The sequence below is a fragment of the Ipomoea nil genome, unplaced genomic scaffold (genome assembly GCF_001879475.1).
Source record: "Ipomoea nil cultivar Tokyo-kokei standard unplaced genomic scaffold, Asagao_1.1 scaffold1576, whole genome shotgun sequence".
NCBI lineage: Eukaryota > Viridiplantae > Streptophyta > Magnoliopsida > Solanales > Convolvulaceae > Ipomoea > Ipomoea nil.
In genome coordinates this window covers 3,632,150-3,656,635 of record NW_017618004.1, presented here as the reverse complement: position 1 = coordinate 3,656,635, position 24,486 = coordinate 3,632,150, and the positions used below count along the sequence as shown (strand labels likewise).

At 33.1% G+C, this 24,486-nt stretch overlaps 3 protein-coding genes and 2 non-coding genes across 8 annotated transcripts; 3 read left to right on the top strand and 2 right to left on the bottom strand.

The window, feature by feature from the left end:
* Nucleotides 1-4,571: 4,571 nt before the first annotated feature.
* On the bottom strand, nt 4,572-5,648 carry LOC109190593 (ethylene-responsive transcription factor TINY-like). The gene has a single exon (XM_019341112.1). The coding sequence runs from the start codon at nt 5,555-5,557 to the stop codon at nt 4,781-4,783; it is 777 nt and encodes a 258-aa protein (XP_019196657.1). The 5' UTR covers nt 5,558-5,648; the 3' UTR covers nt 4,572-4,780.
* A 7,684-nt stretch (nt 5,649-13,332) lies between these two features.
* On the top strand, nt 13,333-20,784 carry LOC109190590 (tRNA(His) guanylyltransferase 1-like). 4 transcript variants are annotated; one of them, XM_019341106.1, is made up of 15 exons: nt 13,333-13,440; nt 14,004-14,076; nt 14,442-14,547; nt 14,885-15,016; nt 15,099-15,143; nt 15,302-15,471; nt 15,601-15,686; nt 16,488-16,598; nt 17,138-17,394; nt 17,989-18,120; nt 18,210-18,254; nt 19,305-19,474; nt 19,618-19,703; nt 20,104-20,208; nt 20,547-20,784. In XM_019341106.1, the coding sequence occupies exons 3-15, from the start codon at nt 14,444-14,446 to the stop codon at nt 20,718-20,720; spliced, it is 1,617 nt and encodes a 538-aa protein (XP_019196651.1). In that variant the 5' UTR covers nt 13,333-13,440; nt 14,004-14,076; nt 14,442-14,443; the 3' UTR covers nt 20,721-20,784. The 4 variants fall into 4 exon arrangements, with proteins under 4 accessions (XP_019196651.1, XP_019196654.1, XP_019196652.1 ...); XM_019341109.1 differs by lacking the exon at nt 15,099-15,143; XM_019341107.1 differs by lacking the exon at nt 13,333-13,440 and having other exon boundaries at nt 13,940-14,076.
* A 326-nt stretch (nt 20,785-21,110) lies between these two features.
* TRNAG-GCC lies at nt 21,111-21,181 on the bottom strand. The gene has a single exon. It is a non-coding gene; the product is annotated as a tRNA-Gly (tRNA).
* Nucleotides 21,182-21,329: 148 nt separating this feature from the next.
* TRNAK-CUU lies at nt 21,330-21,402 on the top strand. The gene has a single exon. It is a non-coding gene; the product is annotated as a tRNA-Lys (tRNA).
* A 243-nt stretch (nt 21,403-21,645) lies between these two features.
* Nucleotides 21,646-23,838, top strand: LOC109190595 (photosynthetic NDH subunit of subcomplex B 3, chloroplastic). The gene is made up of 6 exons (XM_019341114.1): nt 21,646-21,957; nt 22,067-22,177; nt 22,304-22,360; nt 22,974-23,036; nt 23,156-23,218; nt 23,561-23,838. The coding sequence occupies exons 1-6, from the start codon at nt 21,736-21,738 to the stop codon at nt 23,672-23,674; spliced, it is 630 nt and encodes a 209-aa protein (XP_019196659.1). The 5' UTR covers nt 21,646-21,735; the 3' UTR covers nt 23,675-23,838.
* The last annotated feature ends 648 nt before the right edge of the window (nt 23,839-24,486 follow it).

Here is a 24,486-nt window from a genome sequence, read left to right as displayed (position 1 = left end):
GAAATTTTAATGAATGGGTTAAGTACATTTAAACCACGAGATGTTGGACCGCCATCTAATTTTTTGTACTTGGGTAAGAATTTTAAAAAGACCACAAATTTGAGCCACCAGATACTAGAACACCAATGAACAAACCAAGGTTAAGTCAATACAATTTGAACATTTCGTTTTTTTTTTTTTTTTTTAAATAATAGGTATATTATTATTATTATTATTATTATTATTATTATTATTATTATTATTATTATTATTATTATTATTATTATTATTATTATTATTATTATTATTTTGTGGTAGTTGTTATATATGTTAAAGTTTTCATGAGGCACGTTACATTGATGCATCAAACAGTTTTAGAAAGTTAGAATTGTTCCGGCAGACTTATATGTATGAAATAATATCGGGTGCATGAACATTTGATAATTTATCAGTCTGTATAAAAAAAATCTGCTGATTCTCCAAACTTTATATAATCTTTCATGGGAATATCAAATATTTGAACTCAATCACATAAGAATTTAACTTCTCAATAATAATTTTCCTTAGCAAACAACTAATAACGTACTAATGACATTTATTTTTATCAATCTTAAAATAATATTTTTTTCTCTATAACACAAAAAATAATATTTAAGTTTCCGATAGCCAACAACTTTGAGTATCTATTAACACTAAATTTTCTTTAATTTAACTTTCTTATTAGAAGTTTCACACTTTTTCTAAAACACTTATTTAAATTTTGCACCCCATATATGCTTCTAGAATACTTTTCATTTTACAATATTATCATTATAAAACATTCAATTTGTTTATGATCTTTTTAATTATACCTTGTTACTTTATTATAAATTTTAGGAGATAACAATAGTTATGTCGAGTAAATTTGTAGATATTATTTGCTAAATGTTGATTGAATTCCTAACCCAAGGGCTCTTACGCCCGGCCTAGGATAGACAGAGCTTCTGGAATGATGTAAATCATATTAATTCAGCTAAACATAGAACGGAACACTGTCGCTAGCTAGTGAGACTCGATTACGGGTTATTATTCTCAAACTTCAACTATGTGACCAATTGAACTACCCATACGGACTTCAGAGGGAACGGGGTGTATTGGCGCCAGCCAGTGGCTAATCAGATTGCACAATGATTGCCCACTGAGACGACCTTTATTCAAAGTAAATACAAAATCTAAGCCAACAAGTAATTCTTCAACACGAACCTATACTGTACAAGCTATCATCCCAAGTTTTAAAATTGTTTTTTTAAAAGAAAACAGTTCAGTAAAAAAGGAGAAAAAGTCCTGTAAATTAAGGTTTGGTGATTTATACTAAAAGTTGGACAATGACCTGTGAGTTGATATGAAGAAATTGACATGCTAACCTATGATTTTGCTTCTAAGAACGCGTTTCTGGGAAAGTGCAATAGCATGTTGTCTTTTGATTTTTGAATATGATCAATTGGGACATATAAGAGAACTAACCATCCTAGTCTCCTGATCTTATCTTGTTCTTTAGCATCCTAGGATCATTAATGGGCTCAGTTACAGCACCAATATGAATATGATTCTTTCAACGGACTTTAAAATATACATATATATATATATATATATATATATATATATATATATATATATATATATATATATATATATATATATATATATATATATATATATATATATATATATATATAGAATTGAATAAAATATTGTGGGGCGAAATAATGTTAGAATTGAGGGAATTCCATATATGCTGAATTATTTTTAAGTTTTTAGGTTAGATATTTTTGGGATATTGTTGATATAACCACTGTTGGTAGAGAGGATTTATTTAGGCTTATCGTGAAAGGCAAAGGGAATGAGGTTTTGTGGTATTGGCAGACACACAAAGGTTTTCCCTTTTGAGAAGAAAAGAAAAGAAAGAGGAAACAATAATGGAGCACAAAGGCTGTAGTGGCATTAGATTGGAAACAACTATTACTATTAATGCCCGCATTAATGTGCAGTTTGAATTTTAAGGAATAGGAGAACATTGTTTTAAAATGGACCATATTTTAAAGATATTATTATATATAGAAAAATAAAAATTTGTTAAATAAACTCTTTAAAGCAAGTAAATAGTACAACTGAGTTTAGCTTTGTGATTTTCTGTATTTGCAATATTAAAAAGAATTTTGGTTACAAACTTTATTGTTTGAGAACTTGTATTAGTGCGGTGTAGTTTCAACTGCTAGTTTCCAAAGGCTCTGGTGTAGTGTTTGTTCTGTCAAATCTTCAATCCGTATTTTAACTGACACTAAACCTAACATATCTAGTTTGTCATAATAATTCTAACAATTACAAGTTGGGGTTTAATCTACTTAAACACTAACAGGGTGTTTGGTTGGAGGGATTTTAAATTCCCTTTCCACTTAATTCCCACCTAATTTCAAAGGCCATTAAATTCCGTAGTTTGGTTGGAGGGAATTGCAATTCCATGGAATTGCAATTCCCCCATTTTCATGGAATTAAAATCTCATGTCCCCCCCTGTGATTTTAATTCCTGGGAAAAAAAGATAGTGATGAGTCAAAATTATCTCTTCCTTTTTTAACCTAAAATTAATGTCTAACAACAATAATGGACATTTTTTACTTTATACTACTTATTCCCTTTCAATTCCCATGTATACCAAACATTGGAATTGAAATTTCCAGTAATTCTATTCCTGTCAACCAAACACTGGAATTTAAATTCTCACTTTATTCCCAGTAATTCAACTCCCATGGAATTACAATTCCTTTCCCATATTGGTTGAAGGGAATTTAAATTCCCTTCCCACTTAATTCTAAAGGCCACAAAATTCCCTTGTTTGGTTGAAAGGAATTGCAATTCCCCCATTTTTATGGAATTAAAATCCCATGCCCCCTCCTGCGATTTTAATTCCTGGGATTTTAGGAAGAAAAAAAGACAGTGATGAGTCAAAATTACCCCTTCCTTTTTTAATTTAAAATTAATGTCTGACAATAACAATGGACATTTTGGACTTTATACTACTTATTCCCTTTCAATTCTCATGTATACCAAACATTGGAATTGAAATTCCCAGTAATTCTATTTTTGTAAACCAAACACTGGAATTTAAATTCCCAATTTATCCTCAGTAATTCATCTCCCATAGAATTGCAATTCCTTTCCCACGTAATTCTCTCTCTCCAACCAAATGCCCTGTAATTAGCAAGCTCGTAACCAAAAAAATCATATAAATTTTTTTTTGGAGAGGTAGAAGGGGGCCCCAACCAGGCTAGTGTCCGGTTCTCATGGCGGTCATGAAATGCACTGCAGCAGCTTTGTCTTTCTCAAGACTAGGGCCGTATTTTAAGTTTTGGTAGCCCTGTTCTAGTAAATAAATGTGGCCCTATCAAAATCACAATTTTTAAAATCAATACATGCAAATTTTGAACATTTGACCTCCAAGTTAAAATACAACAAATACACATTTTTACAATCTCTTCATAGAACCTTTTAAATTTAATTGAAAATTTTTAATTTTTATTTCTAAACTAGCTAGATAAAAATTAAATACTGGACCTATAAAATTTGGGGGCCCTCTAAAATTGGGGGCCCTGTGCGGTAGTCCAACTTGCACAGCCTAAAATCCGGCCCTGGGGTCAAGACCTTCAAGAATATCGTTCAGAGGGTTTTTAAACTCAATCCAATCGCATTTCATTATGCTAGCTACAATCTTGGCCAAATATTCAGTCATCATATTAAACTCCCAAGGGACATGGGTTACCTTTACCTCCCCGTCCTTACCAATCTAATCTTTGTAATCATATAATTTTTTTTTAAATCGCTAAAATGGTGCAATTAAGTCTTATGATAATTTATTCAACAAGTTATTACTAATTTAACAAACATGTAAACATTTTATGCCCACATGGATTTTAGGTGTAAATTTTATTATTACCATTATTATCAACTACATAAAATTATTAATTTGACAAACTACTAGTGACGGTCTTTCGTGTTGGACGATTATGACTATTAACAAACAACCACGATTGTTCAGAAATTCCACAAAAGAATAAATTTATGCAGAAAAATAAATAATAGTAATAATAATAAATTTTATCTGTAGGACCCACCTGAGTACAAAATATCTTCATATTTTCCAAATCAACAATAACCTAGTGGATAAGTGACCATAGCATTTGACTCAATTACACTTATTTGTCATTTAAAGGAATTAGATTGAACTTCTTTTTAGTTATAGATTTAATTACACTATTTACACTTTTGTGCTGAGTTGTTAATACCTATGTGGATGGTATGCATTACCATACAAATAACATACACATATAATTGTACCTACATTTACAAAAGACTATCCAACACTAGAAATTCTTATCTATGTATATGAATCATTAATTGGTCCAAATAAGATGGACCGGTAAATTATCATAAAACCTTAATCTTATTCGCACAAAATGAATAATAATGGATACACAATTATACAAAGTACAGATATAAGTTATTATCATTCAGATCAATCTATTTTAGTTTTTATCCGATTTAAATATACAAGAATATATAAAAACAGATCAAATGTATGACTTTGTATTGACATTATAAGAAATTATATATTTATATACACATACTACCAAAATATTACAAAAGGATGGATAAAAATGAAATGTAAAGTGCGGCACTCCTACATAGAACGAACATTATTGATTATAGGATTAGTATTTTGGTGGGCAGTAGAGAAACCTTAATTGAAGAATAGTACGTCAAATTGGATTAGCCAAAGCTCTCTGGAAACACACAATCTCCAAGACTAACATCACCTTCTTGATCAAGAAAATAGCCAAAGATTTCTGCACCGTCCGACGCCCACCACGGCGGATACACCCACCCCTCCGCCGCCGCCGCCGCGTCAGCCACCGTCAATTCGGCATTTGATTCCAAAAAGTCAACGCTCCCCTCCAGAGGCGGCAGCTCAATGATCTCCCCTAGCAGGAGCTCATCCGACGCTAACGTGGCTGCTGACGCACACTCCGATGAAGATGCTGACGTCGACAAAGGAGAAGAAGGAGAAGAAGAAGAATTCAGCTCCTCCATTGCGGCGGCTTTGGCGGCGGCGGCCTGAACGTCTCTGGGCGAGCGAGACGTCGGGGTAGGGAGGGAGGCGGCGAGGTGGGGGAAGTTGAGGATGGCGGAGCTCCCCTTGATGCTCAGCGCCGCCACGTCGTGAGCTCTCGCCGCCATTTCGGCGGTGGGGTAAGTTCCCAGCCATATCCGCGACTTCTTCCGCGGCTCCCGAATTTCCGACACCCATTTCCCCCAGCTGCGCATCCGCACGCCTCTGTACACAGGGTGTCTATGCCCACCGCTCTCTCTGCCTCTCTTCCCACGCCACCTACTACTCTCCGAAACCTTCGGAGTTTTCACCGCCTCTGCGCCGCCGGACGACGAGCCCAGAAGAACAGAGTTTTGCATGGACGAATTGGGGGAAGTAGAAGACGATGAATTTGCATAGCTTTCCGCTTCCGAACTCTGCGTTTCTGCTTCCGCCATTGTTAAGAAGAGTGAGTTTGAGCTTTTACAGAGAAGAGTTAATGGAAAAACAATTGCCCGTTGGAGAAAAAAGGACAGGGATACGTAGATTTATATAAAGAAAAAGAATTGAAGATTTTTTTTTTTTAAAAAGTAATTTTTAACGTGGACTTGGTACTATTGGTATTGGTTGGTGTTCTCGTGCTTTTTATTTTTACATTTTAAACAACAATCAATTTAAAATAAATATAAGGAATAATAAAAGATTACAAGTAAATCATACCCGTGATTTTTAAGATTTCAACTCAATCGTGTGAATTAATTTATTGATCTATCCGCCACAAAATTCTTGACATTAAAAATTCCCACTAAATTACAAATAGTTCAAGACTAAATAGAATTTATAACAGATCATGTTCAAAAATATTTAGAACCAGGCAACCCAGTCGACATTACCGAGTTGTTGACTTGGTAACTAAATGTTTAAAGTTTAACTTTGCAGTAGAACGATTTATTTACTTTCCTAATTTGACTTGATCAACATAGCAACTTAAGTTAATTTATCATTTTATCTTAGTGTGGTCACAAAATAAAATTTACCAGAGTTACCACCATCTAATAAAATTTACCAAAGTTGAACAGAACGAAGTCCAACTTGATCGATCTTTGAGTGATTACCCCTTTGTGTAAGTTGGTAACTACATTATGCTACATGTAAGAATTTCACTTTCTATAAATATCACACCATCCATTGTAATCATCTTCAATAAAATGAAGTTTATAAATACTTTATGGTTTAATGATATTATTGTTAGGAACTTAAGATCTCACTCTTTTATAAATACCACAGAAAAATTTTATAAGCTAAGGGAGAGAAGTCAAAAAAACATTATCATACAAACATCTTATACTCTTCATTTGACCAATATCTATATCTCAATTTTGTAATGTCTTCACGGACTTTAATTCAAACTGAGATATATGGGGTAGGCAACTATATATAGTAATTAGTAACGTTGTTAATTGCCGGGTAACCCTAAAATCCACCACCTCATATAATGGATTTAGCTTAATGTTTATTTTTAATTTTCTTTTTTCATTTTCAAGATTTAAAAATTGTTAGAGTATCACTATCAATGGATTTTAGTGAGTTTTTTTTTTTGGTTTTTTTGGTTTTTTTGGTTTTTTTTTTTTTTTTTTTTTTTTTTTTTTTTTGGAAGGGTTCACTAAAAAAAAAAAAAAAAACAAAAACAAAAAGTTTTTTTTTTCGCATTATGCACACCTATGCACTCACTCGAGCGCGTATACTCCACGAGCCCGCTAGACATGTAAATCCACATTTTTATACTATTTTTTTCTTTCTCCTTTTTTCCTACATACTTAGACCTAGAAAAAAATAAATAAAATAAAATAAAATAAAATAAAATAAAACTCCACTATTGACCTTGCTCTTATAGCCTCCCCCAACCCCCCCGCCCCCCACCACTTGCATTTGGATTCCTTCAAATATCCAGCATGACTCCTCCATAACTATCCTTTTGTGGACGTTGATGCTAGCCAATTGGTTTTCAAACTCTTCTGTAATAAAATTTGAAAGTTGATTCTTAAAAAAAAAAAAAATTAAATTTTTTTTTTGAAAGTTGATGATCATTGATATAGTCAAATTAAATTATGCACTAATAAGAGATTAAAATTATTATATATCACTATAATAATATAATTTAGAAATTAAAATCACAATTTTTCTTATAAATACATCTGATAAAACTCTTTGGAATACAAACCCTTAGCAGTCAACTTAGACTTAATTATTATATATTCTATATAAAACATAATTATAGACTCATTGATTTTTGTATATGAGAGGTGTTTGAATTCTTGATCTCTCTTAATGAATGAAAATGCACAACGATCAATGTTGCAAAAATCTAGCCTAGGTACCAATTAGGCGTTAGGCGCTGGTCAGCCACCTAGCGTATTACCATAATTGGTGCTCTAGGCGGCTGACCGGCTAGGCGACCGTCTAAGCCTCTTAGGCGTCGACTAGGCCTCCTAGACACCGACTAGGCCGCATAGGCACCAACTAAGTCACCTAGTCGGTCGATTAGCTATTGTACGTTCCATTCTTTTAAAGTGGATTATTTCACTCAAAACGATATCGTTTTGAGCGAAATAACCCTAGATTGTTCAAACCCTAGGTGTTTTTAGGCTAATATTTAATATTTTAATGTTAACTATTAAAGTATTAAATAATTTATAATTATCAAGTCTTAAAAAATAAAATAAAAAACAAATTTTTAAAAAATAAAAAATACACGGGCGCCTAGGCTCCAACTAATTCCTGCCTATGCGCCCGATGAGCGCCTAGTGATTTTTTCAACCAATGACGACTCATGCAAACCAAGCTAGTTATAACGACTAAGATTAGTATAGTGGTTTATTGACATTAATTAAATAAGCCATGAACCAAAGATCTATATATAAATCATGTGACAAAATTTTGTGTGAAACCGTCTCACTGATTCTTGTTCGTGAGACGTGTCAGGTCAATATGAAATGTAATACTTATACTGCCAAATGTAATACTAAATCATGAATAAAATGTTTATTACTTATATGAGAAAATATAATTCTTTTGAAGGAAAATGTAATATTTTATATTTTTATATAATAGTATTATTTTTTTTCATCAAAAGTACTTACAAGTAATTTCAAAACTATAATACTTTTGATATAAAAAAAAAAGTAAAAATATTACATTTGTCCTAAAAAATATTACGTTTTCTCTAGTAACAAATACTTTATTCTTAATTAGTATCACATTTGCTAATATAAGACTATAAATATTACATTTGAATATGTCTTACGGATAAAGATATGTACAGCCTAATACAAATGGGATCCAAAACTTCTTTTACCTAAACTCTCATAATAGAGATGGTCAGCAAAGGTTTTTTTTTTTGGTTTTTAAAAAAAAAAAAAAAAAATTAAAGTCGAATCCGATGCCATTCAATGCTGTAAATTAATAATATTTACACTTACTATTTTTTTTTTTTTTTTGACTGCACTTACTAATTATTATTATTTTAATACATGTATAAATTAGGGAGTAATATAAGGTCTTTTTCATATCCCACGAAATTTGCTGTATGAACAAACATATGTTACAGAAATTGAAAATGTATTGGACCGATTTAGTCTAACGTAGTAAGTATTACATATATTATCCCACCAAATACAAAAGACGGAATATGAAATTTCATTGATAAGAAGAAAGCAGATAATACGCGTCAGTGTATAACTGTATAGAGTGCGGGTAGCCGTAGGAGAACGGAACGAGAGAGGTGCGCGCGTGGGACCCATGATCCGTTAGTACGTGGTGTTCTGAAACGTTCACGTACCTTTCACTCATCTGACCGTTGGATATAGACCAAGTCCGTAGAGCCTTTAACTATACACTTTATGTATTTATGGCTTTTTTTCCCGTTACGGCCTACGGCTATTGTTCAAAATCCCAAACTTCATGTTTCACCCCCGTTTTTTGACTTTCTTCTTGTGTATGTGTTTCTTTTATTTTTCCACTTTCTTTTTTCTAATTGCAGTCATTTTTATGTTAGCTTCATCATTATTTATTTTTTAAATGCACTATAATCTTCACCTAAAAGGTTGAATCCCCAACTTTAAGAGTCTACACCCGATCTGACAGAGTATTTGAGAGAATGTAAATTACGGTGACTCAATGACTCAGCAGATAGAGCTAAATGCCGGTGCCTACAAAAAATCTGTCAACTTTAAGCATAATCCCTACACTACTGCCACCAAAGTCCAAACCTTGATCTATTCTCCCAAATATTACATACTGAATCATTGCGCTAAACCTGTGCGGACAAGACATGCACTATAATCTATTCATAGATTTGGGTGAGTCTCGAACCTAAATTTTTTTTTTTATGAGAATAAATAATGATGTCATCAAGTATTTGGCAAATTTATCACTATTTATATTTTAAAATTTTTAAACATTATAAGATAATTTTATAATTTTTTCATTTTTATTAGTTTATATATTATTAAGAATTATGAATTAATAGGTAAAAAAAATATGTGCATTTAATGTTTATTTTAAAGGAAAATTGTAAAAAATGCCCCTCTATAATTGACCAATTATTAATGTCGCCCCTGAATTATGAATGGTGTAAATGTTGCCCTTCAATTATCAAAATGGTGCACATATAGCCCCTCCCGTAACGGACCTGTGAGTCAACGTTAGTCTACACCGTTTAGTTGGGGGTAATTAAGTAATTTATTTATTTTTTTTCCTTTTTCTTTTTATATTTTCCATTTCCCCTCATCAGACCATCGCCATTGAAGGGAGCGTCGTTTTACCTTTTCTCTTTAAGTATGAGTGGAACCATCACCCACTTCACCAACTCACTTTCGCCATTTTTTTTTTCTCTGTAAATTCCTCTCATACGCCACAAGTAATTGAAACGTTTTTCGTTGTTCGTATACTCTTTGGTGGATTTTGAAACCGTAATGGCGGCGGAGCAGATTCGCAGCAGAAAGCTCATTGTGGAGATATGTAATGCGAAGAATTTGATGCCTAAGGATGGGCAAGGCACCGCTAGTACCTATGTTCTGGTGGATTTCGACGGCTAGCGACAGCGGGCGGCGACTAAGTTTCGGGATCTGAACCCGCAGTGGGAAGAGCGGCGACTAAGTTTCGGGATCTGAACCCGCAGTGAGAGGATTAAGATCGCCCGGAGTAGTTTTTTGCAGGAGGGATCAGAGGCGCTGGTTTACTATTCTTTAGAGAAGCGCATCGTTTTCTCACAGATTAAGAGCGAGATCGGGGTTAAGGTTTGGTACGTGGACAAGGAAGCGGTGTCGCCGCCTCCGGAAGATAAGACGGAGGCGCCGACGGAGGATAAGCCGCCGGAAAAGGTGGAAGAGGGGAGTCCACCGGCCGCGGACGGGGATAAGAAAGAACAGACCAGGAAGATCAGGAAAAGAAGCAGGAAATTTAGGAATTGAAGAAGAAGGAAGATTAGCCGCCAGAGGATCGGAAAAAGGAAGAGGAAGCTGCTCCTCCTCCTCCACATCCACCGGCTGCTCAAACCTCCGCTTCGACACCAGGACCTGCCGATTCTTCAATCAGCGATGGTCTCAAATGAGGGGAAAGGGAAAATATAAAAAGAAAAAGGAAAAAATAAGTAAATTACTTAATTACCCCAACTAAACAATGTAGACTAACGTAGACTCACATGTCTGTTACGTGATGGGCTATATGTGCACCATTTTTATAATTGAGGGGCAATATTTACACCATTCATAATTCAGGGGCGACATTGATAATTGGTCAATTATAGAAGGGCATTTTTTACAATTTTTCCTTATTTTAATAAATTGACTCAAATTCGTGATTAATTTAACATAAGATGTTTTAAGAAGACACTTTAAACCTTGGTGACTAGGGAACAATGATCTAATTTGGTTTTCTTTAATGAATTAAACTTTTAAGTAAGAAATAAAATTGTTTACCTATTTGAACATTTCAAGCAATTTCCATTCAATAGAGAATTATAATTCCTTTTGTAAATAAAAATTACAATTCTGTAATTTTTTTTTTTTTTTTTTTGGAATTAAGAGCAAATCATAGATAAATTTGATTTTTGTTAATTTTAACTAATTCTGTAAATCAAACACGTGGTCGTCCAACATATAGCTTAATTGGTTAACAAATTTTATTAAAAATAAAAATAAATTAACAGCTCTGTAAATTATATAAACACTTTGCAAAACTTATAAATTGTTGAAGTACACCTATGATTGAAGTACTTCACTAAATTTTTTTTTTTTTAAATAATGATATAATTGGGTCGTGACATTTTGTTTCAAAATTAAACGTGGGTTTTAAAAAAAGTTGTGTACTATTTTGTTTTTACTAATTATGCACCACAGCAAAAGCGGAAGGTGACAATAGTACATTTTACTCGTTTTGGTTTCTTTGTTTTTTTATATGCTAAGCTTGTTGAAATATATAGAGAACATCAGAAGAGGATAAGAACATGAATCCGAATCTAATTATTGTACGTACAAAAATGAAGTTTCAAAGGACTTCACTCTTTGTCCTTTCTTAATCTTTATCCCTTTTTCTCATCTACGTACCTATACTACCCCTACCTACATTACTTTATTTTTGCTTGCTTCAATGGCCGGCTAAATAATAGACCTTGCCAAATTATTGTAAAGGAATAATATTTGGAATAAGAGTCAAATAGGCCGCTCAACTGCACACTAAAGTGTAATTAGGCCATTGAACTTAAAAAGAATGCAATTAAGCCATTGAACTACATAAAAACATGCAATTTAGTCCAAAATGACTTGTTTACCTAGAATAGCAAGTTACCAATTTCAAAATTAATTTTTAAAAATAATATTTAATAAATAAATAATTAAAATATTAAAAAAAAAAAAAACAGAAACTGCAGCCAGAGTGGCTTTGTCTCCATGGCCGGAGACGAACCTCCGTCTCCAGCCATGGAGACAAAGACCTTCGTTTCCATGGCTATGGAAACGAATGTCCCTTCATCTCCATGGCTATGGACACGAATTCGTCTCCGGCCATGGAGACGACGTCCTTCGTTTCCGGTCATGGAGACGACGTCCTTCGTCTCCATGGCCAGGGAGACGAAGGGACCGTCCCTTCGTCTCCCTGGCCATGTAGATGAAGGTCTTTGTCTCCATGGCTGGAGACGGAGGTCCGTCTCAGGCCACGGAGACGTAGCCGGCCGGAGACGATTCGTCTCCGGCCGGAAGTTTCTGTTTTTTTTTTTAAATATTTAATTATTTATTTATTAAAAGTTATTTTTAAAAATTAATTTTGAAATTGGTAACTTGCTACTCTAGGTAAACAAGTCATTTTGGGCTAAATTGCATGTTTTTGTGTTGTTCAATGGCTTAATTGCATTCTTTTTTAGTTCAATAGAGTTAATTTTTAAAATGGTCTTCCGACTATGACTTTTTCTCAAATTGATCACTTGACTTTTAATTTCACTAAAATGATTCTCCGACTTTTGAATTTTAAGTCAAAATGATTCTCTGTTAGCTTTGGCGTTAAGTAGGTGTTAAAATGAATGGTAAAACTGGAAATTTAGGTTTTGCACTCTAATTTAAGACAATATGCGACTCCTTTTAGCAATCTGCACACATATTTCTTCATATTAGGTTTTTACTCTCATAAATCTGCAATCAAAATGTGGAAAAATAAACTAAAATGCTATAAATTTTTGACTTGAAAAGTTTGTGGATGAACGTTTTTGGCCTAATTTGAAGAAATATGTGTGCATATTGCTTAAAGGAATCACAGATTGTTTTAAATTATAGTACTATTAGATTATTTAGATATTTGATTTGATTTGGTCAAAAAATCAATATAAGTGTTTGGTTAATTAGTTTTTTGTAACTATAAAATGTTAAAATTCAAAAAGCTACTCAAAATAATTTTTTCAATTAACTTTAAGAAAAGAAATTATACCAAACAACTATCAGCTAACAACTTATTTACCAAACATTTTTCTATAATCAGTCAATGTTATCAACTAATTATAATAAGAAAACTAATTATACATTATAATTAACCCAATCAACTAACAGTTAACATCTATCAGCTATTTACCAAACAAGCATTCATATTTTTAGCTGTACTTTTTAAGGTACAACCTCGTAAATCATAAAGTATAACTTGTTAATGCACATATAAAATCTCGACTCTCAAAAAACGCAACACAACTCTCAACTCTCGCGCCAATCTCTAGAATTTGGACTCTGGCTCTCTCAGTCACAGAACCACGCCTCACAGTTGTCTCGCCGTCGTCGCTCATCGGAAGCAGCCACGGACTTGCGTATGAGATTCTCCATTTCTTCTTTCTGCAACGACTATGTATTCGGCGAAATTTCATTAAGTTTGATTTGTTTGGTCTTGATGAGTTTTCTAGTGTTCAGACATTTTTTTTAGGGATTTAAAAGTTTTAAGCAATCCATAGGATTACCTCGCTTAGTAAGCCAGTTTGTTTTGACATTGCTTGAAATATTAGGAGACCAAGATAGTATAATGCTATGCAAAGATGCGTGACTCTTGCTTTATGAGAATATTTGTAGTTCTCTCTGTACAACACAGTTTTTTTAACTTTTTATTTCATGGTATAGCTCTACACCATATTTGTTAAGACATATTAAAAGATGAAAAAGTAGAAGTTGGATGAACAAAAATGGGGCAAGCAAGATTTATAGGGATGGGGAAACGAATTCTGGGAGGTGACATGTATCTTTACAAATAATGTGGCTGTTTGTAACGTACTATTGATCTAATTGGTTCCTTTATTTGTATTTTTTAGTTTTTGAACTATATAGTTATAATCTTAAATTTTCTGTGGTCGTTTAATTTGATTCAACCATATATTTACAGAGATGAATTGAGTAATCTAATAAGCCGTAAGGATGAGGATATTTTAAAAGGTGAAGCTGTGAAAAATCACAAGGTACGATGCTGCTTACTAATATCTAAAGAGATTGTGTTCTAATGTTCATTGTTCTTTTGGATTTTGTGTTTTTTTGTTACACCTCAATAATCCATTTGACAGGGTTTTGATCTAAAATTGTAGTTCTAATTTGGGCTTGAGTAGTTGTTAGATAATACATAGACACATAGTATTAAAGTGCTTTTCAGATTTTGAGGATTAATGTTCCAAACACATATAATCACTTAGATTGATTTAAGTTTACCACTAGGATAAAAATTACCTCTTCCTTACGGATATGACACCCCAATACTTAGTACTATACCAAACTAGTGCACTTGGAAGTGTAGGGTAATAAATTAATTGAAAATCACTTAATCATGCAGGCATGGCAAACAGCAAGTATGAGTATGTGAAGTCATTTGAAGTTGAAGATGAAGTCATGGTACCCAACATCGTAGTTGTGCGCATAGATGGCCGTGATTTTGGAAGGTAATATTTTTTTTTTCCCTCTCTTTTTCAAAAAGTATCTCTCATTATTACATTTCAATGAGAGCCAAACAAACACTAAGAATGAAATCAAGTTCATCAATGTACCTAACATAAAATCCATATAGAAATCTAGATGTTTGAGGTCTAAATATTAGACAAATTATAATAAAATTTTGAACAAAATTGTGTGGATATTGATGCCTCAAAACTTACCTTCCATCAAAAATAATTTCTGATGCCCTCAGTTGTTAATGACTACTCCTTTTAAATGAAACTCATTGTGATTGCCACATTTTTTGTTTGGGTTTTAATTATGATTATGCATTCATTTCATTAGGTTTTCAGAAGCTCACGAGTTTGACAAACCATATGATGCAAAAGCCTTGCACTTGATGAATGCTTGCAGTATGACAGTCCTAGAGGAGTTTCCAGATATCGCCTTTGCATATGGATTCAGTGATGAGTTTAGGTACAATGTGCAGCCATGCTTTACTTTCCTTCATTGTACAGGTATTATAACTCAATATGGTGCTATTGTTTTGCTTTTGCAGTTTTATGTTCAAGAAAGAAACCAAATTTTACCAGAGACGAGCCAGGTAGCACATAACCTGATAGTCTGAGTGTTTTATATTTGCAGTGTCTTATTACATTAGAGGTGCATAATGTCAAAAAAGATGTAATGTCATCTTTTATTCCTTTCTTTTATATAACCTTGAAATATTCATAAGATCTGATTAGTAATCATACTTTGCAGCAAAATATACTCCCTTATTGTGTCTTTTTTCACATCTGTATTTGTCACCAAATGGAAGGCCTTTTTTCCTCAACTGGAATTAAGGATTCCTCCTTCATTTCAATCACGTGTCATTTGTTGTGCTTCAATGGAAGTTCTTCAAGCATATCTCACCTGGAGACAAAATGAGTGTAAGCTAGTGACTAATTTCAATTAAGTGTTACAACAGGCATACTACTACCTTATTTTAATATTTTATAGAGGCCTTCTATTTTATTTATTTATTTATTGTTATTATTATTATTATTTTTTTTTTGCAGGCCACATAAAAAATCTGTATGCTACTTGTTTTTGGGAGCTGGTAAAATGTGGAAAGCATGAAATAGAAGCCAAATTGATTCTGAAGGTGATAGCAGTTTAGTTTGTTATACTTAATACTTTGTTCATTCTTTTAGACCCCAAAAAAATTGAGAAAAAGGGTATGTGGAACCCAGTTCTATGATAAACAAGAAATTTTGACTCGCATTTCTCATGTTGACCTTGCATGTTAAGATCAAACAACTTATAATAATTATCCGATCCATCCAGTTGGATTGAAAAATCTTCAATTTGTTTGTCTATGAATGGGACGATTGATAAATATTTGTTCCTTCACTCCAGGAGAATGGTGCCGTGGAGGCATCTCCTCTATGTTTAAATGAAGGGAAAGGATGCAAATAAGGAATTTAAAGTTCCTAGACATCATCTCATTTTTCTTTTTCCTTAATAATGTTCTGAGATGGGATATATTGAACAACCAGTTGCTCTTAAAATAGGCATTTAAATGATTTCCAGCATAAATGACTAATTCAAAGCAGTTATAATTCATATTACTTGAATGTAGTGAGTTTGGAGTTTTTATATAAACTTTTCGGAGTTAATGTTTCAGCTGTTTTATTTTGAGTTACTTGTAGTTTTCTCAATTGAGTATTCCCACAACTGTCATGTCTTCTTTCACCCACTTGATTGTCGTTCAAAGGCAATTTTCAATTTGTTTACTTTACATGGGTCCATAGTTCACTTACAGCTTAATTACTTAATATATTTGGGTATATTCAGCATGGATATAGACATATAGTTTTAAGAGAAAGTTGATATTAATTCAAATGCAATATTCAGTTATTACTATTTTCTTTTCATTTTATTTTATGTTATTTTATTTTGGCAGGGAACTCAAAAGCAAGAGAAAAATGAACTGCTTTTTCAACAGTTTGGTATCAACTACAAAAAGGATGTTCAGGAGATATTTCGTCAGGGATCATGTGCTCTTAGGAAACAGGTACCAATCTCAAGTATATGCCACATCCTTTGGGCATTCAAATGTTCTAACTGGTCAAATTTGAAACTTATCATTTTAGATGGGATAGAAGTCACTATAATGGGCTCCATTTCATGTTAGTTCCATGTTGCATACTATAAAAGATTTTCAGGTGACAGACCATATGATGTTGCATTCTGATCAATCTAACTTAGGAAGTACCAAATTGAGTGAACTCCAGGTTTAAGATAGCTTACATTTTTTGTGATACTCTTTCAACATTTGGCATTTGTGTAATCCCCACAGTGTATGACAAACACACTTTGGAGGATCAAAGTTTCCACTTTTTAATACCAGGAACTGCTATTCACCACATTTTTAGACATTTCCCGTGTAATTCATGAAGTAACCTCCAAATCCCCCCCTCCCCGGCCCCACCCACCCACCCACCATGTCGGAGTTAACATAAGGTATCGTTTGCAAACCAGTATATGATTTACTGCTTTTCTATATCTGTGTATCTCCAATGTTTACGTCATTCTATATCCATTATGATTCAGGTTGAAGATATTGTGAAGTACCAGGAAGATGGCACTCCTGTTAGGAGGAGGAAGAAGAAAGTAATTATTCTGCATTCAGAAAATATAACAGCTAGAAGCTTCTGGAATGATCAGCGATCTCTTAGTAAAGATGTGGGTTTGTTTGGAGAATGCATTGAAAATATTAAACCCGAGTATATCAAGTCTTTCCAATTTGAAAGCAAACTGATGCCATCTACTTGGATTGTCATCCGAATTGATGGTTGTCACTTCCATAGGTAAAGTTCCTTGTACTTCACCTTTTAATGTTCATTGTTCCAATGGATGCAATCTTATTGAATGAATAACTGCACCCTCTGATACATTTTGATCACTTTACAATAATAAACTAAAGTAATCTTTGATTAGCATTTTCAATCATACACTTCTAAAAATTTGAGATTTCAATTGTTGAAACAAGTAGTAATTTTCATGTAGTTTACTTTTTAACTACAATTTTTTACTTTAAAAAGAAATACTAATTTTATAATTGCTGAAACTTAATTCATAGTTGGTCAAATTGACTAAATGAACGGTGCAGTGGCTAATTATTTAGTCAACAAAGTAGTATTAAACTTATCTGACTTATCTGTACATTCTTTAAAAAAATTATTTCTACTTTATTTTTCTGCTTTGAAATGTGCTAGTATTTTTGTTAGTCATTGATTGTTTATTATTTTCAAGTATGAATTTCATTTGCTTAATAAGGAGAGTGAATATTGTTCTTAGCTTTGACAAGCTTTTAAAATGATATGTAACCAATAATGGTGCCTCATAATGTGACTTTTTTGTGCAGCAACTCTGAAATAATTCAATACTTATATGTTTCATAGGTTCTGTGATGCTCATGGTTTTGACAAACCAAACGATGTGCAAGCTTTGAACCTTATGAATTCTTGCGCAGTTTCTGTGGTGGAGGAGTTTAAAGATATTGTCTTTGCATATGGGGTGAGTGATGAATACAGGTAATAGCTTCCTCAGAATATTTTATTTGCTTGTGTGTTACTTCTTTTTCTCTATAATAGATTCTGGTTCACTTTTTTTTCTTCTTCAGCTTTGTTCTGAAGAAAGACTCTTTGCTCTATGAAAGGCATGCCAGGTAACTCTTTCATCATCCTACCTATAGTCTTAAATTGTATACTCCTTGCATAGTGTAGATATATGTTGAGATGTAGTTTGATGAATTGTATAAGTAACCGTAATGTAGAGCATATTGGAAGGGGTAAATGACTTGGCCTGGTAGAATGGACTATAGAGGTTGTTCAAGTGCAGTTTCCATTGTTCAGAACTATTTAAATTGAAGTTGGTAAAGCCAATCGCATATTCAGATTAACTTTTGTGATGATGCTGGACATTACAGGGTAGTACCTGATGGTGAAACAGGGGTTTAAATTAAGACTTAGCAAGTTCACAACAAGTCAAGATTGTAGAAGGATTCTATATTACTTTCCTACAATAGTTAGGGATATTTTTGGTGTTTTCCTTTTATATTTAGTACTCCGTAAATCCCGTAATTAGTATCCTTAATTACACTAGACGACTAGATTATTTTGAATCCTACTTTATTTGTGATTCATTTTGTGGAATTAGTTTCTTAGGCTAGTTAGTTTTGTAGTTAGATGAAGAATACTGTATGCTTATAAATGCCGCTATAACTGTTGGCAATAGGGCATTGATTGAAATACAGGAATTTTAGAAATCTTCTAAGCAAGTAAATTGTGTTTCTTTCTATATTCTTCTCCTGCTTCTAGCAAGAATTAGATCCTAGTGCTTTTGAGTGTTTCTTTGTCTTGGAGAACTACACCTTTGTTCTTTCTGCTTGCATTAGATGGCTAACTGGCTTTTGGTAACTTAGACTTCTACAGGATGTTTCTTTATGTAAGACAGTTATTGATTGTTAACATTGGAGTCAACCTAGTAGTACATGATCAAACTTCAATCAATAGCACAAACCATCATAATATGTATAGTCCTATTCTCTTTCCTTCTTTCAACTCTGTTTGCATCTGGTGATTTTTGCTTTGAGGTCATAATTTAACAAATCAAGTTTTCTTATGTGAGATTTAATATATTTAACCAATTTCAGCAGTACACTAGGACCTTTTTGATTGTCAAATGCTAAAACTAGCTACTTTGATCTTGTGTGCAGTGAAATAGTCTCTGCCATTGTCTCTCTCTTCTCGTCCATATATATGACGAAGTGGAAGGAGTTTTTCCCCAAAAAAGACTTGAAGTACCCACCATACTTTGATGGACGGTGTATTTGCTATCCTTCCTCTATGATTCTCCAAGATTATTTGGCTTGGAGACAAGTTGACTGTGAGTACTTTTTTAATTATACGTTTCATTTAAAAAAATTATAACAAATTTATTAACTGCAATTCTAGTGGTCTAGTCTGAGAATATCAAGTATAATAAAGTATTATGTCCCTTTCTCTTGATCATATGTTCAGAACATGCAGGTCACATTAATAATCAGTACAATACTTGTTTCTGGATGCTTGTAAAATCTGGCAAGAGCAAAACTGAGTCCCAAAACTGCCTTAAGGTGCAATACTTCTTTTCAGAATATCTTTTGGGGATGGCCTTTCTTAAGTTGAAGCGGCAGTGGGCAATCCATTATGCACGATTATCAGAACAAATTAATATCTTTTGCATATTTCTCCAGCAAATGTTTGTTCATTTGTACTTTAAAAATAGTATTTTTTTTTTTAAAAAAAAGAGATATTCTAATAATCAGTCCAAGAATCCCTAAGATGCATCACATATTCAAGAGAGTAAAACCTTATGGGAAAAATAAGATCTATATATCTGAAAGCCGTACAAAAAGCTTACATACTTTTATGAGGTGTCCAACAGTCGTCTGTTTTAGCGAAATTGACCATCACTAGTACCTACCAAATGAACAATCATCATATTACTCTCTGCTGAATATCTTTGTTTTGCAGGGTACTCAAACTCGAGAAAAAAATGAAATGCTTTCCAAATTTGGGATTGATTACCACAATTTGCCAGCCATTTTCCGTCATGGATCCTCTGTTTTCTGGGACAAGGTAGTTCTTCTTTCCAATCTGGCATCGATTGCCACAATTAACTAGCCTTAACTCCTTAAACTTTAGATGCTAGTGATCTTCACTTCACTTCATTTTGTTTTATGATGTTGATCAATACTAGCATGAAAGTTTATTTCATTTGCAATGAACATTTTCGTTAAACACACGAGCATTCATTCATCGTAATGCATTTTGTTTGGAGACTCCTAAAAAACATTAGGTGGGTTCTGGTGCCACGTTTGCTTGCTTATGTTTTTCTTATTCGTTTGCATTCCCCATATATATTTCTACAATGGGGATACTTAAATATACTTGGGCTTATGCTGTGAGTTGTCCAGGAGGAAACAAAATCAGAGTGCGGTACCGAAGGGGCAGTAGAGAAATACCGCAAGAAAGTTGTGGTTGAGCACTGTAATATAATCGATACAAGCTTTTGGAAAGCACATCCAACAATACTTGAAGATGAGGATAACCAATGCTGCCAAGCACTAGGTACCTCAACTTGTAGCTAATGCAACTTTTGATACTTGTGTGCAGTACATTAACATTTTTATGATATATATCTTGATTCTTTTACCTTTTCAAAAACATTTTTGTTGTCTTGTGTGTGTATTTTCTTTAAAAGGAAGCATTGGTGTGGTGAAATTTGAATTTAACTGGATTAACATCTCATTGTGTATTTTTTTTTTTTTTTTTTTTTTAAAAAAAAAAAACATTTTTCAGAACATTTATTTAGGGAATTTTACATTTCCATAGGATTAAATCATTAATGTCAGTTTACATAAAGTAATGCAGATTAAATTGAGTTCTGGTGAGAATATAGAACCAACAAAAGAAGAGAAAAAAAAAAAACGAGCACTCTATCAAGTATTGAAATTTAATTTAATAATGATGAAAAAGATTGCACCAGCCGGGAATCGAACCCGGGTCTGTACCGTGGCAGGGTACTATTCTACCACTAGACCACTGGTGCTTGGTTGTCTTGGAGGCGGCTATCTCACTATGTGTTTCTTTGTCAGTCACTAAAGCCTAACATGATGCTAAGAGGGAGTGGATGGTCATTTTGTTTAAGTCTAGGGCTTCTGAATCTTATATCTCTCATCTCTAACTTATATCAATAAGCCCGTCTAGCTCAGTTGGTAGAGCGCAAGGCTCTTAACCTTGTGGTCGTGGGTTCGAGCCCCACGGTGGGCGTTAGTTTTTACCTATTTTGACCCCTTCTTGTTACTGTATTAGCTATTTAGGTGTGACCATCTTCCCATTCCTGAGCGCCCAGCTCCATGGAAACAATTATTTCTGTCATTGTTCTTATGGATAAAAAAAAAACCTACATCTTATAAAAATTATCACATAAATATATATATATATATATATATATATATATATATATATATATATATATATATATCTCCAGGTAGAAGGATAAGATAATGAGAGCCACACAAAAATATCCAATTGATCTATTAGACCTATCTTCAAATGAATTAAGTGTAGAGTTTTTGAGTAAATATATGAAACGAATTGAAAATGAACTCATATGGCCTGCTACCTTCTTTTTCATCACCTTCCTACAAATACAATTTCAATAACCCTAAATATCTTACCACCATTATCCATCCCAAAAGGTTTACAGCCTCGCCCAATCTCAGCAGAAACATTTCTGGAGGTAAAATCAGGGCTTCTGGCAGTACTGTTACACCAGATGAAGCAGAAGAAGAAGAAGCAATGGTGAAAATTGCATTCGTCCATGTGAGTTGATGTAGTGTATGCAATGTGGAATTATTCATTATATTCTTCAATGTACTTAATTGTGATGAATAAATTAAAAGAAATTGTGGGTTTTATTTAATGTGGTCAGTCGGTATTGTTTCCGGATGGGAGCCCAGACGTGCATTATCGCAAAGCTAAGGGAGGCCAAAAGCTGAGAGACATAATGCTGGATGGTAATGTAGAGTTGTATGGACCATATGTAAGCACCAACCTCAACTAACATTCTTAGCTTGCTTTAATCTCACTTGCTGTTTCTTTTTCTATTTATAATAATTATTTAATTGTTTAGTCAAATTAAATGATATATCTATATCTAAATCTTCAGTCCAGAGCTCTGTGTAACTGCGGCGGATTAGGGACCTGTGGCACATGCATGGTTGAGGTCAGATTTCATTTTCTCATTACCTTTCTATTTTAGTGTTCATTCATTCATTATGCTTATTAATTATTTTCATTTACTGCTTTAATTTCTTATTATTATTAGGAAAAATACAAGTCTTGATCTCTTAAATTCGATTGTCATCAATTTAGTCTCTCAGTTATATGGGTTATTAATTGCCACATTTATTCCGATAGGTTCTTAATGTGACTGAAATGTTAATTTTGATTGTTAAATATTCAAAATTCTAACTTTTTAAGTTTTGTGTGTGTGAATTTTAAGTGTTACTTTTTTTTGTAATAAAATCAAAATTTCAACTTAGAGAGAGAGAGCATAGACTAGTGAATAATTAGAGAAGAATGTTGCTAAATTTACAACAACAAAAAAAATGAAAATTTAGAGATTTTGAGTATTTAATAGTGAAAAGTAACATGTTTTTTGGGTCTCAAAGACTAATTCAGTAATTCTGCTACAACTTTGATAACATAAGGACTAAATGCAATAATATATATAATTAAGGAACTAAATTTAGTATTTTTTTTTTAAAATAATTAGAGAATTAAAATTGTCATTTTCCATTATTATTTTTATTAATTAGGGGTTTTGGTATTGTTAGGTAGTGGAAGGAAAGGAGCTACTGAGTCCCCGGACAGAAAAGGAGAATGAAAAATTGAAACGGGTATATGCTTCTATAATACTCATCAATTAATATAACCATTTTGAGAGAAGGAAAAATAAAAAAGTGTAGAAAGTAAAAGTCCATACTAATTTTGGGATTATATCAATGCATATATCCAGAAACCCAGGAACTGGAGACTAGCCTGCCAAACCACAGTTGGAACACCCAATTCCAAAGGCACGGTATGTATATATGCGGCTAATAGACAATTTTTTTTTTTTTTTTTTTTTTTTTTAAATGTCTGCAACTGCTTAGCTCACTAATTCAGTAGACAGTATTTGAGAATCGAGATCAAAATTCGAATCTCGACTAATGTGAAAATTATGTCCAAAGTGGACAGGTCCATTGTGCGAACCGGTATTTGGTCGCACCAGTAAGACAAGCCGGGGTGTGACCCTTGAGTCATATTATTCCAAATGTTTTGTTGGACGGGGTGTGGGGGCCCCTTGAGGTTGGGGATTCAACCTTTTAGAGAAGAGAACTTTTTTGATTAATAAACACTGAATTGTATCGTTTGTGTACAGCTTGTGATTCAGCAACTACCTGAATGGAAAGGGCATGAGTGGAATTATAAAGAATTGAAATCATCAGGAGGAGCATGGGCAGAATTGGAAGCATCCACTTCAACACCAATATAATATATCTTAAATACTACTCCCTACTAATTAATTAATTAATTAATTACTCCTGCTTTTTAGTCCCAAAAAAGTTCTAATGATTGCATGCTACAATGAAAATAGAGTAATGTCCTTCACGTCCTGTTTCAATCTATTCATTTTATAAATAATTATTTTCATCTTTATAAGTGCTATTTGATTTCAGTCTTACTAAACTAAGTGTATAAAAAAAGTCTAAGCGTCATGTATTATTCGAGGTCGAGCCACTAGTCAAAATACATCTAGCCTAACAAAAAAAACATAGAATTATGCTAACAATTTAATAGATAGTACTTTGCAATAAATGTTGTAAATCAAAGCTAGGGCCAAAGTCAACCTGTTGTAGGTGATGTATTAAGCAATGGTAATGCTAAAATTATTACAAGTAAGGATTTATTAGAATTTTTTATTGGTCCCAACAGGGCAAAGATGGAATCTGAAACATAACAACTCATACATGGTCCCATTAATCATTGTACATGCATACCTTATGGGGATGGATGATCATCCACTATTTTATTTTTCTATTTTCTTCCCCTGAAATTGGATGCATAATCTGCACACTGCACATGGGTGGTTTGAATAGTAAAGCTATTATTTTGTCATATCCCAACTCCACTAAATCTCAACCTTTCTACTCCTTCAAATAATTCACATATAAATCATGTCATATTCTCAATTTTAGACTAAACTTCTTGTAGCTCAATGATAGAGTTAATACCCAAAATCGTCCTTGACTATAATGGTTTTTCTCAATTTCGTCCTAAACGACTTTAGTGACCTAATATCGTCCC

Excerpts from the sequence above, each read along its gene's own strand:
- LOC109190593 (XM_019341112.1), bottom strand. The coding sequence starts at position 5,557 with ATGGCGGAAGCAGAAACGCAGAGTTCGGAAGCGGAAAGCTATGCAAAT.
- LOC109190595 (XM_019341114.1), top strand. The coding sequence starts at position 21,736 with ATGAACTCATATGGCCTGCTACCTTCTTTTTCATCACCTTCCTACAAA. Across the intron at positions 21,958-22,066 it reads TGAAAATTGCATTCGTCCAT|TCGGTATTGTTTCCGGATGG; the intron begins GTGAGTTGATGT and ends TAATGTGGTCAG. Across the intron at positions 23,219-23,560 it reads CACCCAATTCCAAAGGCACG|CTTGTGATTCAGCAACTACC; the intron begins GTATGTATATAT and ends GTTTGTGTACAG.
- LOC109190590 (XM_019341106.1), top strand. The coding sequence starts at position 14,444 with ATGGCAAACAGCAAGTATGAGTATGTGAAGTCATTTGAAGTTGAAGAT. Across the intron at positions 15,017-15,098 it reads GGATTCAGTGATGAGTTTAG|TTTTATGTTCAAGAAAGAAA; the intron begins GTACAATGTGCA and ends TTGCTTTTGCAG. Across the intron at positions 15,144-15,301 it reads TTTTACCAGAGACGAGCCAG|CAAAATATACTCCCTTATTG; the intron begins GTAGCACATAAC and ends CATACTTTGCAG.